General features: G+C 35.1%; 1 protein-coding gene and 1 non-coding gene across 2 annotated transcripts in view; one reads left to right on the top strand and one right to left on the bottom strand.

Annotated features, from left to right (window-relative positions):
* Window positions 1-14175, bottom strand: part of LOC132759806 (splicing factor 3A subunit 3-like) — a 31139-nt gene extending 16964 nt beyond the window's left edge. Inside the window, 6 exon segments of the mRNA XM_060751663.1 lie at window positions 3688-3779; window positions 4445-4514; window positions 5061-5166; window positions 5488-5540; window positions 5848-5895; window positions 13856-14175. Of these exon segments, the coding sequence (XP_060607646.1) occupies window positions 3688-3779; window positions 4445-4514; window positions 5061-5166; window positions 5488-5540; window positions 5848-5895; window positions 13856-13951 (465 nt within the window). The 5' untranslated portion in view covers window positions 13952-14175.
* Window positions 14176-14224: 49 nt separating this feature from the next.
* On the top strand, window positions 14225-14296 carry Trnaw-cca (transfer RNA tryptophan (anticodon CCA)). The gene has a single exon. It is a non-coding gene; the product is annotated as a tRNA-Trp (tRNA).
* The last annotated feature ends 1871 nt before the right edge of the window (window positions 14297-16167 follow it).

The raw sequence follows: 16167 nt of genomic DNA, 5'->3' as shown, positions 1-16167 counted from the left end.
ACCCATTAGAAGATGTTTCATGCTAAATATCTTAGCTCTAGCTCTTTGAGTTCTTTCAAAGAAGATTTTATAAGTTTTTACTATATGCATATAGGGAAAATCAATGACCCCCTGGGGCGGGGCCAATTTTGACCCCAGGGCTTTTATTTGAACAAACATGGTAGACACTCATTAGAAGATGTTTCATGCTGAATATCTTAGCTCTAGCTCTTTGGGTTCTTTAAAAGAAGAATTTTTAAGTTTTTACTATATGCATATAGGGAAAATCAATGACCCCCTGGGGCGGGGCCAATTTTGACGCAAGGGATTTTATTTGAACAAACTTGGTAGACACTCACTAGAAGATGTTTCATGCCAAATATCTAAACTCTAGCTATTTAGGTTTTTTCAAAGAAGATTTTTAAAGTTTTTACTATATGCATATAGGGAAAATCAAAACCCCCGGGGCAAGGCCAATTTTGACCCCAGGGCTTTTATTTGAACAAACTTTGTAGACACTCACTAGAAGATGTTTCATGCTTAATATCTAAACTCTAGCTATTTGGGTTTCTTCAAAGAAGATTATTTAAGTTTTTGCTATACACATATAAAGAAAATCAATGACCCCCGGGGCGGGGCCAATTTTGACCCCAGGGCTTTTATTTGAACAAACTTGGTAGACACCCATTAGAAGATGTTTCATGCTGAATATCTTAGCTCTAGCTCTTTGAGTTCTTTCAAAGAAGAATTTGTAAGTTTTTACTACATGCATATAGGGAAAATCAATGACCCCCTGGGGCGGGGCCAATTTTGACCCCAGGGATTTTATTTGAACAAACTTGGTAGACACTCACTAGAAGATGTTTCATGCCAAATATCTAAGCTCTAGCTCTTAGGGTTTTTTAAAAGAAGATATTTAAAGTTTTTTCTTTCGGTTGCCATGGCAACAAAAGTTCTGCATGGAATTAAATTCTTTGAACAATTTTTAAAGGTGACCACCAAAGGAACATTCCTGTGAAGTTTGGATGAAATTGGCTTAGTGGTTTATGAGGAGATGTCATTTAAAGTAAAAGTTTACGGACGGACGGACGCCGGACGGACGAAAAGCGATCACAAAAGCTCACCCTGTCACTTTGTGACAGGTGAGCTAAAAATAAACAAAGGGCAAAAACTCCAAAATTAGGCAAGGCGGAGTTATGTTTTTTTTGCACTGCACTTCTATTCAAAGAGATCTATCTATCTATACAGTTTCCTGATGATATCTCTTATAGTTTCAGAGTTATGTCCCGGGTAAAATTCAAAGTGTAAAAATGAACAAAGGGCAATAACTCTAAAATTAGACCAGGCTTTGTTTAGGTTCTTTAAGCATTGCAGTTCTATCCAATGATATCTAGCTACCTACAAAAATTCATGTTGATATCTCTAATAGTTTTAAAGTTATGTCCTCAACAAAAGTCAAAAAGTAAAAATAAACAAAGGGCAATAACTTCAAAATAAGGCAAGGCAGAGTAATGATTCTTAAGCACTGCACTTCTACCCAATGAGACCTATCTATCTACAAAGTTTCATGTTGATATCTCTTATAAGTTTAGAGTAAGGTCCCGGACAAAGTTCAAAGTGTCAAAATGAACAAAGGGCAACCAGTGCTACAGATAAGCAGCGTATCTGCGTAATTACCCAATAATTTTGTTCAATTTACCCAAATAAAATAAAATCTTTGCGTAATAAAAACGCAAATCAAAATATCAGTACCCAATTTGTTTTGATACTCTAGCGTATTTTCAATATCTTGGACCATAATTCACCTAGCAAAAACTGCCAAACAAATCCGAAAATAGCCTGTTTCCCATTGTATACACACCGGTCTCAAATATCGACAGTCAGTAAGACCGGTGTACACAATGGCCTGTTTCCCTTTCTGTACTTTCGTTTTCCATTTGTTAACCGGGAACAATTGAGTAGACTGGTTTAAAGATATTTTTTCGCGGAAAAGCTTTATATACTTATGAGAGATAACTAAATAGCAGTCCAGACTGAGGTTTATTTACTTTCTGCTTCAACAAAATGGCGAAACGGGGCTGATAAAAATTAATTATTTCAATGCAGTCTTACAAAATATTTGGTTATTTTACCGAGCCAGATGTTGTAAAAAATTTGTTAAATGAACTTTTTAGACAATGTTTGTTTACAGTCTTTGTGTATATTGTTTCCGAGATCCTGGACAATATTTTGACCGATGCAAATCTATGCAAACCAATAAATTTTCAAATGATACCCAATTTTGTTTCTGTGTTACCCAATTGCTTGTCAAGTCCAGGGGTAAATACCCAATTAACTCAAAAGCTTATCTGCAGCTCTGGGCAACAACTTCAAAAGTAGGCAAGACAGTGTTACAGTTCTTGTGCACTGCAAACCTACTTAATGAGATCTATCTACCTACAAAGTTTCATGTTGATAGCTCTTATAGTTTTAGAGTTATGTCATGGACAAAGTTCAAAGTGTGAAAATAAACAAAGGGGAATATTTAAAAAAATTAGGCAAGGCAGAGTTACGGTTCTTGTGCACTGCACACCTACTCAATAAGATCTATCTACCAACAAAGTTTCATGTTGATACCTCTTATAGTTTTAGAGTTATGTTCTGGACAAAGTTCGAAGTGTAAAAATAAACGAAAGGCAATAACTTCAAAAATTAGGCAAGGCAGAGTTACGGTTCTTGTGCACTGCACACCTACTCAATGAGATCATTCTACTTACAAAGTTTCATGTTGATACCTCTTATAGTTTTAGAGTTATGTCCCGGGTAAAATTCAAAGTGTAAAATAAACAAAGGGCAATAACTACAAAATTAGGCAAGGCAGAGTTACGGTTCTTGTGCACTGCACACCTACCAAATGAGATCTATCTACCTACAAAGTTTCATGTTGATACCTCTTGTACTTTTATAGTTATGTCCCGGACAAAGTTCAAAGTGTAAAATAAACAAAGGGGGATAATTAAAAAATTAGGCAAGGCAGAGTTACGGTTCTTGTGCACTGCACACCTACTCAATGAGATCTATCTACCTACAAAGTTTCATGTTGATACCTCTTATACTTTTAGAGTTATGTCCCGGACAAAGTTCAAAGTGTAAAAGTAAGCAAAGGGAATTAATTAAAAAATTAGGCAAGGCAGAGTTACGGTTCTTGTGCACTGCATACCCACTCAATGAGATCTATCTACCTACAAAGTTTCATGTTGATACCTCTTGTTGTTTCAAAGTTATGTCCCGGACAAGAAAAGCGGACGGACGGACGGACAGACAGACGGACAGACAAGGCGGCGACTATATGCTCCCCAGAAATTTTTCAGGGAGCATAATAAATGTATTGTGAAAAAAAAAAACGTTACTGAAGACAACCCACATATTGCTATGATACATCAAACTTTTGCTCTCTTCAAATAGTTAACAGTATAAAGTTCACACATATTAAAGTTACCAAACCTTAAATATTGTCTGATAATGTAGCATTGCAATTAATTCATCACTAAAATTGAACACACAAAAATTAATAATGTCTTATGCAATTTTGTCACATATTTAGATAAGTAAAAATTATGAACTTTACTTTCTTAAGCTAGCTGAACTTAATTCAGGAATACTCAAACAGAAACACAATCAAACATTGTGTTTGTTCCTACTTTCTAGTAATTGATATTGTTAACTTACGTCCATTCCTTTGAGGTTTATAAACATGGTATGGCAGTCATGTAAGTCTAGATATTTACCGTACCCTTCCTCATCAGAAAACTCAATCATATCTGTAATGTTGAAAAAAAAAGTAAAATAAATCAATAACAAAATTTTTAATTTGGTTATGAAAATTCTTTATCAACATACACATTCTAAAATTGCATTATTTACATATCAGTTCTAGCATGAATAAAGTAACCAAATTTTGCTTCCAATTTTGATAGCTTTTAAGTCTATATTTTTACAAAATTGGTGATTTATATAAATGTAAGACATGAAATCAGCAAGAAATAAATGGTGTGAAAAGAAATGTACTCCAGTTATCTACAAATTACATTTGTAATGGGGGAGGACCATACCTCTGCTACAAATATTTAAAAAGAAAAAATAAATTGTAAAATTGATAACTCCTGCTTAATGATATCAATCACTTGATTGAAACTTCTGTGCTACATGTACCTCAACCAACTATCTAATACCTATCAAAAATGCAGATTAAAATTCAATCTTGAACGTAAATTATTTAGGTGTTAAAAGTCATATTTCAAATTTGTCAAAATAAAGTTCTCATTCACAATGTAGTGTACAAGTATGAAGGTTCTGACTGGTGCTAGTAGAATTAAGATGTTATGGCGATGTATTTCAAACATCATTGTGGACAGAAAAAAATGACGAAACCAGACAATAGAATGACACCAAATTTGTTGATTCAGGGGTATGTAAAACTGCTTACTTGTGTTCTCATCAGCATTTTCTCTCATTTTGTTGATCTCATCAAACTCTACAGACATCGGTACACTTATCTGTAAATATTTCATTATAATTTACTTGATTATCTTCCTATACATCTTTCATCATGGTTATGAATTGTTGACCTTTATTCTTTAACACCTCAGGCAATATTTCAAGCCCATATCTTGTCAAAACAATTCATACATATTATGTGAATAATTTAATAACACACAAGAATCTGACCTTTAATAAAAAAAAATACTTTTATCAGGAATTGTAGTTTAAAATCCTGCTCTGTGTTTTTATAGAGAAAAGTAAAAAGAACACTCATGGAAAGTATCAACACAAAAACTAAGATATCAATTCATAAATTAAGATACAATGAAAAGGTAATCTTCTAGAAAGAAAACAAACAAGCAACTGTTTGTTCAACCTAACAATATCAATTATTCACTTTATGACATATCAAGGTGAAAGAAATAGCAAGATCTTTACACTCATTGCTTAGTACTGGTTTGTTCCAGGAGCGGATGCGAGAGTGTTTCACTAAGGTTATAGCTTCCAACACAATCAAACTAAAAATAAATTAGTATAAACTACAGAAATAGACTATAAACCTCATTAGGATGTTTTCTATGGAAATCCTTCAGCTGTTTCATCCTCGAGTAAAATTCTTGGAACTCATTTGGACCATATAAGGCCTGCATCTCCTCTTTCCTCAATCTTTAATATACAAATATAAATCATATAAAACAATTTTAGACATTATTTTAAGGCCCTTTCTTTATTATAAACTGTACACTCATTAAGTAAATGATATATTAAAAAATTTATAAAGTGAATTCCCTCGGACTTTTTTGTTTTCTATACAGTCAAATTAATTGTCAAAGTTAATTAATTTTTAAAAATATCCCATGGTGTGGATGAACCAATGTTAAGGTAATTTACTATATCAAACTGTACATGTATTTAGAAAATGTTTTTTTCATCTGATTAACACTAAAACAATGAAATATATATAATAAAAGTGTGTCCAATACATACCCATCTTTATCTTCATACAGGTCTTTTAGTTCTGTTGTGCATTCCACATATCTCTAGAATTAGAAGAAAAATGATATATCACCATGTACAATACAGCCTCCCAATATTTTTGTCTCATGCACTTGTTGAAGTTGATAAAAGATGTCAACAGGGTACTTTTTAGGCAGAATTTGAGGTCGAAATTTGGTACTTTCAGTCACTAACTAAATATAACACCTCCAAAAGTTCTATCAAAATGATATTTTGTACTAAAAATTCAATTAAATCAATTAAATAAGATTCTTTACAGGCAAGTGTAAAAAAAACACAAAAAAACTATATCAATTTAGAGAGCTAGCATAAATGGAACATTATACATACATCTAGAAGTTGTCTCAGCCTTTGATCTTTGTTGATCTGATCTCTACCCTAAAAACAAAATATACCTTCTGTTACATGTAAAATTAACAATAACACTAAAATATAAATCAATTTGAAACATGGATAGCCTGGTTATGCTGCATAACAATCAGGTCTTCAAGAAGCAAAATTAATTATCTTGTAGAATAAAATGACTGGTTGACAAAACACCTTCTTTTTGTCAACTTGTCACTAAATTGAGTCTTAAAATAATTCTATTATGTAAAACAACGATTTATATCAATCTTTCTGATGTAATAAAATCTAAATGAATTTGTGTAAATTGGATAATTAATTTTGGGGGGGGGGGGGAGTTGTTGTTTTTTTTAAAACAAATCAAACAATAATATTTGCAGTGCATAATTAGTGTAATACACAATATATTATAACTGTTAAAACATTTTAAAAAGCATTATCAGATATCCAAATATCAGGAAATCATTAGATGTAAAGCTTTGTATTGATTCTCACACAAGACAAGTAGCTGTATACAAATCAAAATTTAATTAAAGAGTTCCAGTTTTTTGTTGTTGTTGTTTTTTATATATAATACTAGTGACCGTATTAAATTTGATATTATATTTTATCACGTACTTAAGTTAACCTTTTACACCATGAGCATAATTATTGTGAAAATTTTTCATTAAAAAGCCTCCTGTTACAAGTTCAAACTACACTGAAACTATGAATAATGCTTCAATACTGATGAAACTTGGCACAAATGTTGATTGGACCATAGCCTCTGTAACAGCATGCTCAATTGTAAATTTCCTGTTACAATGGCAACAGGGGGACATCTCAAAATTGCGTAAAATCACTATTTTGCAATGTTTTTTTCCATCAAAACTTATTTCAAAGTGCTGCAACTTCTTAATGAATTGAGATAGAGTAAAATACTTTTCAGTGTTATTTGCTAGTTAATGTAAGATCGACCTGAGGCCATTTTTAGCCTGTCACATGTCCAAAAAATTTTCTTGGCGATGAGGGAGACTACTGCCCCCTTCAACCCCCCCCCCCCAAACCTGGCAACCCCATGATGTACCATTTTGACTGGGGGCAGTGCCGAAAAAGTAATCACTTTTTTAACAATATTTCTCAAACGACAAACAGTGTTTGGAACCTAAATAGGGCATTTTTTCACTGTTTGAGACCTCAAAGAAAGGGGGACAAAAAGCCGTCAAAACATGTCTATATCATCAGTATATGAGGAAAAGGTTAATTACTGTTATTACAGTCTTTGATTTTATTATTTTGAAAAAATATGCATTTATTTAACAACTTTTGGCACGATTTTCACATGAATTGTTGAATTCAAAATTAAGGACAAGCATTATTTAAGTATAATCAGTGTCTATTCGAGGAGGGGCGATGGGGGATTCATAAGTTCCTTAAGCAAAACCCGCCCACATGTATACAGGCAGCGTTTTTTTCCAATACTTTGGGACTGGTGCCGGTACCAGACTGATTGGGAAAAAATGCGTTAGTTTGACTTAAATTGGGATTTTTTATTATGCATTTTTTTCAGCTACAAATAAGATATGTCATCATGAACAAATATAATTAACAGCTTCCACTGTCTAGGTAGAACTATTGAGTGGTGATTTATATGAATATCTTGGATTATAATTATTTTAGAGAAATCTCATGGCCTTTTAGGAATTTTGAACAGCCATTTTGGGAATTTAAACATTGGAAATTGGGAATTTTAATGCCTATTTTCTATTGGGAACAGTGCCTTTTTAGGGTAGTAGTTATATAAAGAAAAAAAACACTGACAGGTAAAATGGCCCAATGTTTATAGCGGTGAAAGTGGTATAAATCAGACATGGGGCGATTACTTGACAATTGTAATCGATTAAATTATGATTATTTGTTAAAATGCTTGATTAAATTAAATTACTGATTACTCTATTTTGACATTGTAATTGATTAAATTACTGATTACTGACAGGAGTAATCAGATTACATTTATGATTACTGATTACATGTACTATAAATTGTATTGGATTGGATTTATTTACATTCGAAGGTTAGTCATTTGTTTTTTTTGCTGCACATTGATGCAAAAATGTTTAAATTTACTGTCTGCATATCTTTTGACTCAAAATATTGTTTTTGTAATAAATTACGATGGTTTATATAGCGCTTCAAAATCGCTGCACGTTTTGGTAAAGGAACTTATGAAGAAGTCGATAAGACGTTGGAGTGTACGTAGTACCAACGGAAATGTCTTATGTTATAGGACTAATAAAACAGTTATCTATATAACACACGAAATGGTAAAATTGTACCCCAGTGCCCATTCCAATAATTCTCTTGAAAGGATTTCAAAAGATATATATTAAACTCTCTGATAATTAATCAAATATTAATAATAAAAAATAGGGGATGAGATAGGGAACGAGTTGACCACGGCACGGGACGAGTTGACTCGAAAACAGTAATCAAACAGTGACAGTTCATCTTCATACATGTGAACCCTCCTACTTTAAGCGGGAGACTCCCACTTTCTGCAGCCATATTTTCACAGGTTTTTACTTAAAATAAGGGGTATTTTCACAAATTAAAAAAATCTCCCTATTTTTGATGTCAAAACTTCCTTCTTTGTTTATTGCAAATTCTAAAATTTCCCTCTTTTTGGAGTAAAATCTCCCACTTGATCAGCAAAAAAGTTCACATGTATGCATCTTTATTATAAATTTTACTTGGAAGCATTCTATAGTAAATCTATAATGGTATAACAAACTTACATAGATGTTCAAGTTCTTTGGATACTTTGACACACGGATGTAATCAGATAGATTAATCTGAGCAGTTTATTGCTTGTCCATTCAACAGGAAACCAGGATGTGGACTGAGGGAATACTGGGACGTCCCATCTCACCAAGGTCAAACACCACTATATTTTGGTTAGGTCAGTGACCACCACACTCCTCCCCGTCCTATTTGAAAAGGCTGGCTGCCAGATAAGACCTTTATAGTATCTAATCCAGCACTCAATACGAGCCTATTGAATGATTTCCTGGATCCTTACCAGTACTGGTACTGTACCCTGCTCTAGTACATGTACCAAATAGGTGATTATCATAAACCAATCACCTGAGCAGCTCGGCTATGACTTGATCAGCTGAGCAGCCCCACTAGGACTTACTCAATTACCTGAGCAGCCGACTATGCAGAATTCTACGACTCACTCAATCACCTAAGCAGCCCACTATGCAGAATTCTACGACTCACTCATTAACCTGAGCAGCCCACAAGAATTTATTAGAATGAATTGTCACCAGTAGCACCCTGAGAAGAATTAACCAACATTAGTCTCTAACAATCACCAACAAACATAAAACCTCCTTCAGGTCTAATTGATTCACTGAAGACTTATCTCTTACTACTGCCAAAACACTCTAACCCACTCATGCACTGGTTCACACTCAGATGCAAGGATATGCAGCTTATATCTAGAGACTACCGCAACACCTATCACATCTACCAGCTTAACAGCATGAGCATCCTGAGGATTATACCCAAATCCCTCAATATAAGACCTTATCTGGACAATAAACGATCCAAACTCAGATTTATATTCAAATAACCATCAAGAAGTAACCTTCACCCACAAGCTGTGAAACCACATTAAATAACCACAATGAATCATAAATCTCCAGTCTTATATTCTTATATCCCAAAAAGACAACACATTTCCTTTGATAACTGTTATAACTCTGACATTTATTTCAAGAGCTCAACCTAACAGATAACATCATGACAATTACTACTTCAGTTCTGCAAGATGCTCATTCTATTTCTGCCATAAGAAACCCCCAACCACGCAATCCAATATTGTACTAACATTTGTAATGATCACTATTAACAGATGCCTGCATCCAAATAGATCCCATACAAAACTGTCATATAAATTGCTTGTCGGCCTAACAAGCAACCTACCAAATGACATTATAAGGTCATCTAGCTTAGAAGAGACGGGAACTGCGTGCTTGGTGACCCCCTACATAGCAGTGAACTTAACTGACCAGATGCAACTTGCTTGTCTATATGGGAGCTAACCGTCTCTTAATGGTGACTATATTGTTACCAAACATCTCAGTTCTGGGACTCAGATTTCTGAAAATAACACCAGAATGGACTCTAGGGCCTTTTGAAACATAATCACCAATAAGCTCGCAACCATTATTACTAAGATGATTCCTAGATAATGAGCTTACACTCCTTGGATTCGTTCCCAAGGTTCCTAATTACCAAGACTGATTGTAACACACTCAATGACAGATGCGATTTTAACCTGAAACCCGTAGATTTTAGTTCCTTCCCTGGCAGGGCTTCCCAAGACCCTTAGTGACCCAAGAGATCTTTACTTGCCAATAGCACCACATCATACATCGTCAATAAAGGATCCCCCAATTCATGGGCCATCATATACTAATTTGACACCTACCGCAAGGCAATTTACCCCAAATCGATTTCCCACATGGTACCAGACATTACATCATTTTACCTACCATGATTACGATTTGTTCTGGGTCCCAAATCGATTTCCCACATGGTACTAGACATTACATCATTTTACCATGATTACGATTTTAATCTGTGCTGCAGCAACTTACACCGGGATAGATCCTTCAACCATCCCGCCAAATTACCTTGTGGCTCCCAAAACCAATAAACACCTTATATGAGTGATCAGTCTATGGTATGCAATCAACTAAACTACCAGATAAAATTAAATTACCCCATGGTAGTTCTTCTCTGATTAACCACCAGATAAAATTTAATTACCCCAATGGCGGTTCCTATCTGCAGCTACCCTCACCCCCACCAGTAACTAACTGGTAAGGCAGGCTTTTTATTCCCCAAGACTTATTCCAACTACAAGGAAATTTCCCTCAAGTTGATTTCCTACATGGCAAGTCCCTGGATCCAAACACCATGTTTACAACCTGATTTTACCCCCAGATCGATATCCTACATTTTATTCTATCCAATTCCCTTCCCCCCTTTGGGATTAGAAGAAACCACATATTAGAATAAACATGATATCGACCCAACCTTGTAGCCTTAAAACACCTAAAAGCATTTTATAAACTTTTAGGGCTACCTTTGACCTTAGCCTAATCAACTGTGAAAAGCCTTCTCAAACTTATCTTCAAGTTCCTCAATAGCCTCTATCACAGTTTCCCAAGTCACAGAAGAGTTATCTTCATCAGAATGAACTTCATAACTATCAGTACTGACTGAAGAAACCCTCTTTCCTTCACACCTTTCACTGCGTTGGCTCCTACCAAAAATGGCCTCATGGCCAGTGTCTATTCTAGGACGCGCGATTGCGCGATTCACGCTAGTATTTAACAGATCGCGCACAATTCAAAATCATGTGCGTGAAAATCGCGCATCTATAAAAAAAGTTAATAAAACCGTAAAACTTCCATCCCGCATTATATTTGGTTGTTTTATTTACATTTACACCGAAAACCGAAGGGAGGTAACTGTAAGCTAATTATAATAATTTAGTACCGTATGGTACTGGTTACGTGAGTTGACGGAAATTGACGGAATGTTCCGTATCAACCGGAACTAGTGTGCTAGGTCTGACAGTTGGGCGCCATTTTAGTGTAGTAAATAATCAAGAAAAATGAGGCAATTCCTAGCTTGGCTACGATCTATACGTGAAAGATACTTCGATTATTTGTATTGCTAATCCCTTTATAATCAATCGCGGCAGTTCTGTAATAATTTGTTTTCGTTTAAAAATTCAGGGGGGACAACTTCTGCTGCCTTAAATAAATATTATCGTTTTAATTATTTCATCGGTGTAAACTTAATGCAGACGATTTAACATTGGCAGTTTATATTGGCACCCTTTGATTTTGAAAATCGCCCCCTTTTTTGAAATGGAGGGGGGAAAATCACCCCTATTTTTCAATTCCTAGAATAGACACTGCTCATGGCTCTGTTGGTACTTACGGACCAATAATTTGGCTTGTTCGACCGTGGATGGATCATGCATGTAAACATGGAACCCAGCTTGTTGGTCTAATAAACCATGGCAAAACCTACTTATAACCTGACTTATTATAAATTGGGCACATACCCCCTGAAAGGCTTTATCGGCTAAGGCACGTAACCTGTCTGCAAAATCATCAAGAGATTCGCCCGGGTTTTGAAAAGCTTGATAAAATTGCCCTTGAGCTGCCTCTGGTGAGATTTGGTCACCAAACCGAGCCTCCAGTTTATCGTATAAAGAAGCATACGATTGCACTTCACCACTATTATGTAAATTACATAATAATCTAAAGCTTTGCCCTCTAACGTCAAGCACAACGCACACAGTTTATCCTCATTTGACCACATGGCACATCTCAGCATATCTGGAAAACTTAAAAAATGAAAGCTTCCCAACTGCAATTGCCATCAAATGTTAAATTCGTGGGCATTTTATCTAACGATAGTCTTGACCTGGCTGTTACAGGATAAAACTGGTTCCCATCCCCCATGAGATAATGGCTCAAACTCATTATCCCCCAATGAGGTGGTCCCCTGTTCTTTCCATAGAGACCGCTCAGACCCAAAATCAGCAGGAATAGCCTGGGGAACCCTAGGTGTGGTAAACATATCCCCATTATACCCATGCTATCCCACCCATCACAGGTCTACCTTCTCTAACGCCCAAATACTGAAGTGCTTTTCACCCCAGCTGACCCTCTGGCCACATCAGGCTTTACTGCCCCAGGCTTTGGTTCCGAAAAGTCTAAAAATGACTGATCCAAGGACCTAAATGACTTATCCAAGGACCCTTCCCCTTTAAAAGCTTCAGTATGATGCTCTAAAGCCTCCTTTTTCCTAGGGAATTCTTCCAAAACCTCATTTGGTGAAAAATCTATCATATCTAATTCCTCACCCGTAAACTTTTTACAACATATTGCAGACAATATGTCGCCTGTGATATCACCGCCAGCCCCCCTTATAGATAGGAGAATAGCAGCAACCTTCTTACTAACCCCCGGAATTTTAACCAACTCGTCCTCAGAAGCAAAATTAATCGCAACCTTAGATTTATTGGTGTGGGGGCCTTTTGTGTCTGACCTATCCATCGCCATTGCCATATTAATAATTACTTATTACAATATTTTTATTACAAATAATTAAAAATATCAGGCAATTACAGGTCATGCAAAGTACCACTTACCGTTACTGTAAACCAATTTCCGAAATAAAATTTATTTTATTCCACACACCTGCACAATACTACAATATTGTGCCTTACAGTAACTATAAAAAGCAATATAAAAAAAAAATATCGCTCTTTGAATTATGCAATATAAAAAATATCACACCTCTTTTTGCCTGAAAATAAGCAATATTATGAAAATATCACTCTTAAAAAATTCCTCTGCAAATTTCTTTCAAAAAATTGCTAGGTTTTGGAACAACAATAGAAGAAAAAAAATATGATACCGGTATCAAAATATCCTAATTAGAAACCACAATGGTACAAAAACCTAAGTGGGTCCGAAGACTGGTAGCGTCTTAAAAATACAGGCCGCAGCTAGAATTGAATCACCGCTGCCACCATTATAGTAAATCTATAATGGTATAACAAACTTACATAGATGTTCAAGTTCTTTGGATACTTTGACACACGGATGTAATCAGATAGATTAATCTGAGCAGTTTATTGCTTGTCCATTCAACAGGAAACCAGGATGTGGACTGAGGGAATACTGGGACGTCCCATCTCACCAAGGTCAAACACCACTATATTTTGGTTAGGTCAGTGACCACCACAATTCCCTTTAAGTTCATTTTATACAAGTTTTACTCCTGAAAAATATAAAGGGGTCTGATCCAGAAGATTGCACGAAACGTTCTTGAAATTTAAAAAAAAAATAGATCCACGATAGTATTTTGCCTCGCGAAAATATGTGACACTATTCTAGTAACTGAATTAGCTTACTGGTTTTGCGGTGTGTAAACTTTCCTTTGTCATGGCATCCATAAGTCGTTCTCTTTCTTCATGATACCGCCTTTGTTGCTCTAAAAGTGTCTCCATTTGGTCTATATATCCAATAAAATTTGATTGTTTGGTAAAACTACATCCGGGACTTTACCTCTTTCAAAGCTATACGCCAAATTCGAAACTTACAACGTAAGTAAAACGTAGTGATATTATATATTCACAACAAGTAAATTTTAATTAATTTACATAGACATTTAACACTCAAAATATTTGTTCTGTTAGAAAGAACCTTAATGTGCGACACATAATAGGCCTTCATTTCTGAATATCAGCTCATCACATATAAGGTCCTCAAACTGCATGTATGACTTCGTGGCGCAACGGTAGCGCGTCTGACTCCAGATCAGAAGGTTGCGTGTTCAAATCACGTCGGGGTCAAAAAAAAATTTTTTAATTCAATTAAATTTATATGACACGTACCAGTTTTATCCAGATTTCATTCTTTATTATTTTATTTTAAACATGTTCAAAAACTAATGCACTAGCTGCATGGGGCTTCTATAACTAGGGAGACTGGGGCAAAAAGGAACACGCGAAGCTACGAAATTGCGATAGTTTAGTCTAATCTTGTTATATTATAATCATTTATAGAATTGTTTTGATATATCTCAGAGTTAAAAATCCTCTTCATAGTTATCAACCACACAACAATAGATACAATACACTTAAAGGCTGTTCTAACTCCACATTTTCATCTTTTATAATCTTTTTTATTTAAAGTATTAATTTCATCAATTTTCGTCTGCCGTCATAAAACGGGTTGATAAATATTTTGGCATGTATAAAATTGAGTGTAAACCAGTCTAACTATCTGTTCTGAGATGCACGTGAATTTCGTGCAATTTGTATCTTGTCATTATACAAAAGTTGTACACATACAAAATTGATAAGAAATTGCTGTGTATTGACTTACATGTCAGAAAATCATAAAATTATTGAAATATTGAAATCTATTAAACGATGCGGCGAATGACACCAGAGGAAAGAGCACGTGCGGTTGGGACGGTCATTGTGGGGTTTCTAGCAGAAATAAGTGTCTCTCGTTATCAATAAAAAAATATCAAATGTAACTTCGTGTAAATTTTTTGCATCTTATCAATCTCTTAGTTAAATGTATATAACCAAAGTTGCAAAAATGAATCATTGAATTCAAACCGTTTGTCCAAAACATTCTATTTTAAAGAAGCATAGGCAGGATATTTTGCACTTTTAAATAAGTCATGTACATATATGAGCCGCGTCATGACAAAACCAACAGAATGGGTTTGCGACCAGCATGGATCCAGACCAGCCTGCGCATCCGCGCAGTCTGATCAGGATCCATGCTGTTCGCTATCAGTTTCTCTACTTGTTATAGTCTGACTTTGTAAGCGAACAACATAGATCCTGATCAGACTGAAAATGTGTTTAAAAGTAGTATTTAGTGAAATAACCAAAAGGAAGCAATTTGCAAATTATCAATGGCACTTACAGCCCACGTAAATTATGAAAAAGAGGACAAAATATGCAAAAATTGCCCTTACTGCGTTAGTAACGCAGTAGAAATAATTATAAATACTGAAAAATCAGTAATTAATCACACATAACATGTAAATTATTACTTGAATCTTGAATAATTTTACTTTTCCTAAAATCTTAGTACATTTTTCTCAAATTTGTTTTTATTGAAATATTTCGCTCATCTGGAGGCATGCGGCTTTAAATCAGTAATTAATACACGCAGTCTTCAAATACTTCATAGAATTTTAGTCATGTTCATAATTATACTTTTCCTATACTCAGAAAATTATCAAACAGATATACTAACAGGCCAGCCTGGAAAATGTCCTTCAGCAAAATTTAACTCAAAATCTGTCAACACACTATCCATCTCCTGAAAAGAAAATCATGTAAACAATTATATCATCATTTACTATTTCAAATCTATACACCAGTCATATTTGAGCCGCGTCACGACAAAACCAACATAATGGGTTTGCGACCAGCATGGATCCAGACCAGCCTGCGCCGCATCCCTACAGTCTGATCAGGATCCATGGTGTTCGCTTACCAAACCTTTTACAAGTAGAGAAACTGATAGCCCTGATCAGACTGCTCAGATGTGCAGGCTGATCAGGATCCATGCTGGTCGCAAACGCACTATGTTGGTTTTGCCATGACGCGGCTCATATATTCTTCTTTACAGACCTTTGTCATAACACTCCAGCGAAATTAGAGAAGTAGCCTTTTGATACCATCTCTCTCTCTCT

The sequence above is a fragment of the Ruditapes philippinarum genome, unplaced genomic scaffold (genome assembly GCF_026571515.1).
Source record: "Ruditapes philippinarum isolate M1 unplaced genomic scaffold, ASM2657151v2 ctg2955_1_1_1_1, whole genome shotgun sequence".
Taxonomy (NCBI): Eukaryota; Metazoa; Mollusca; class Bivalvia; order Venerida; family Veneridae; genus Ruditapes; species Ruditapes philippinarum.
The sequence above is the reverse complement of the archived record's forward strand: the minus strand, read 5'-3'. Positions and strand labels throughout refer to the sequence as shown.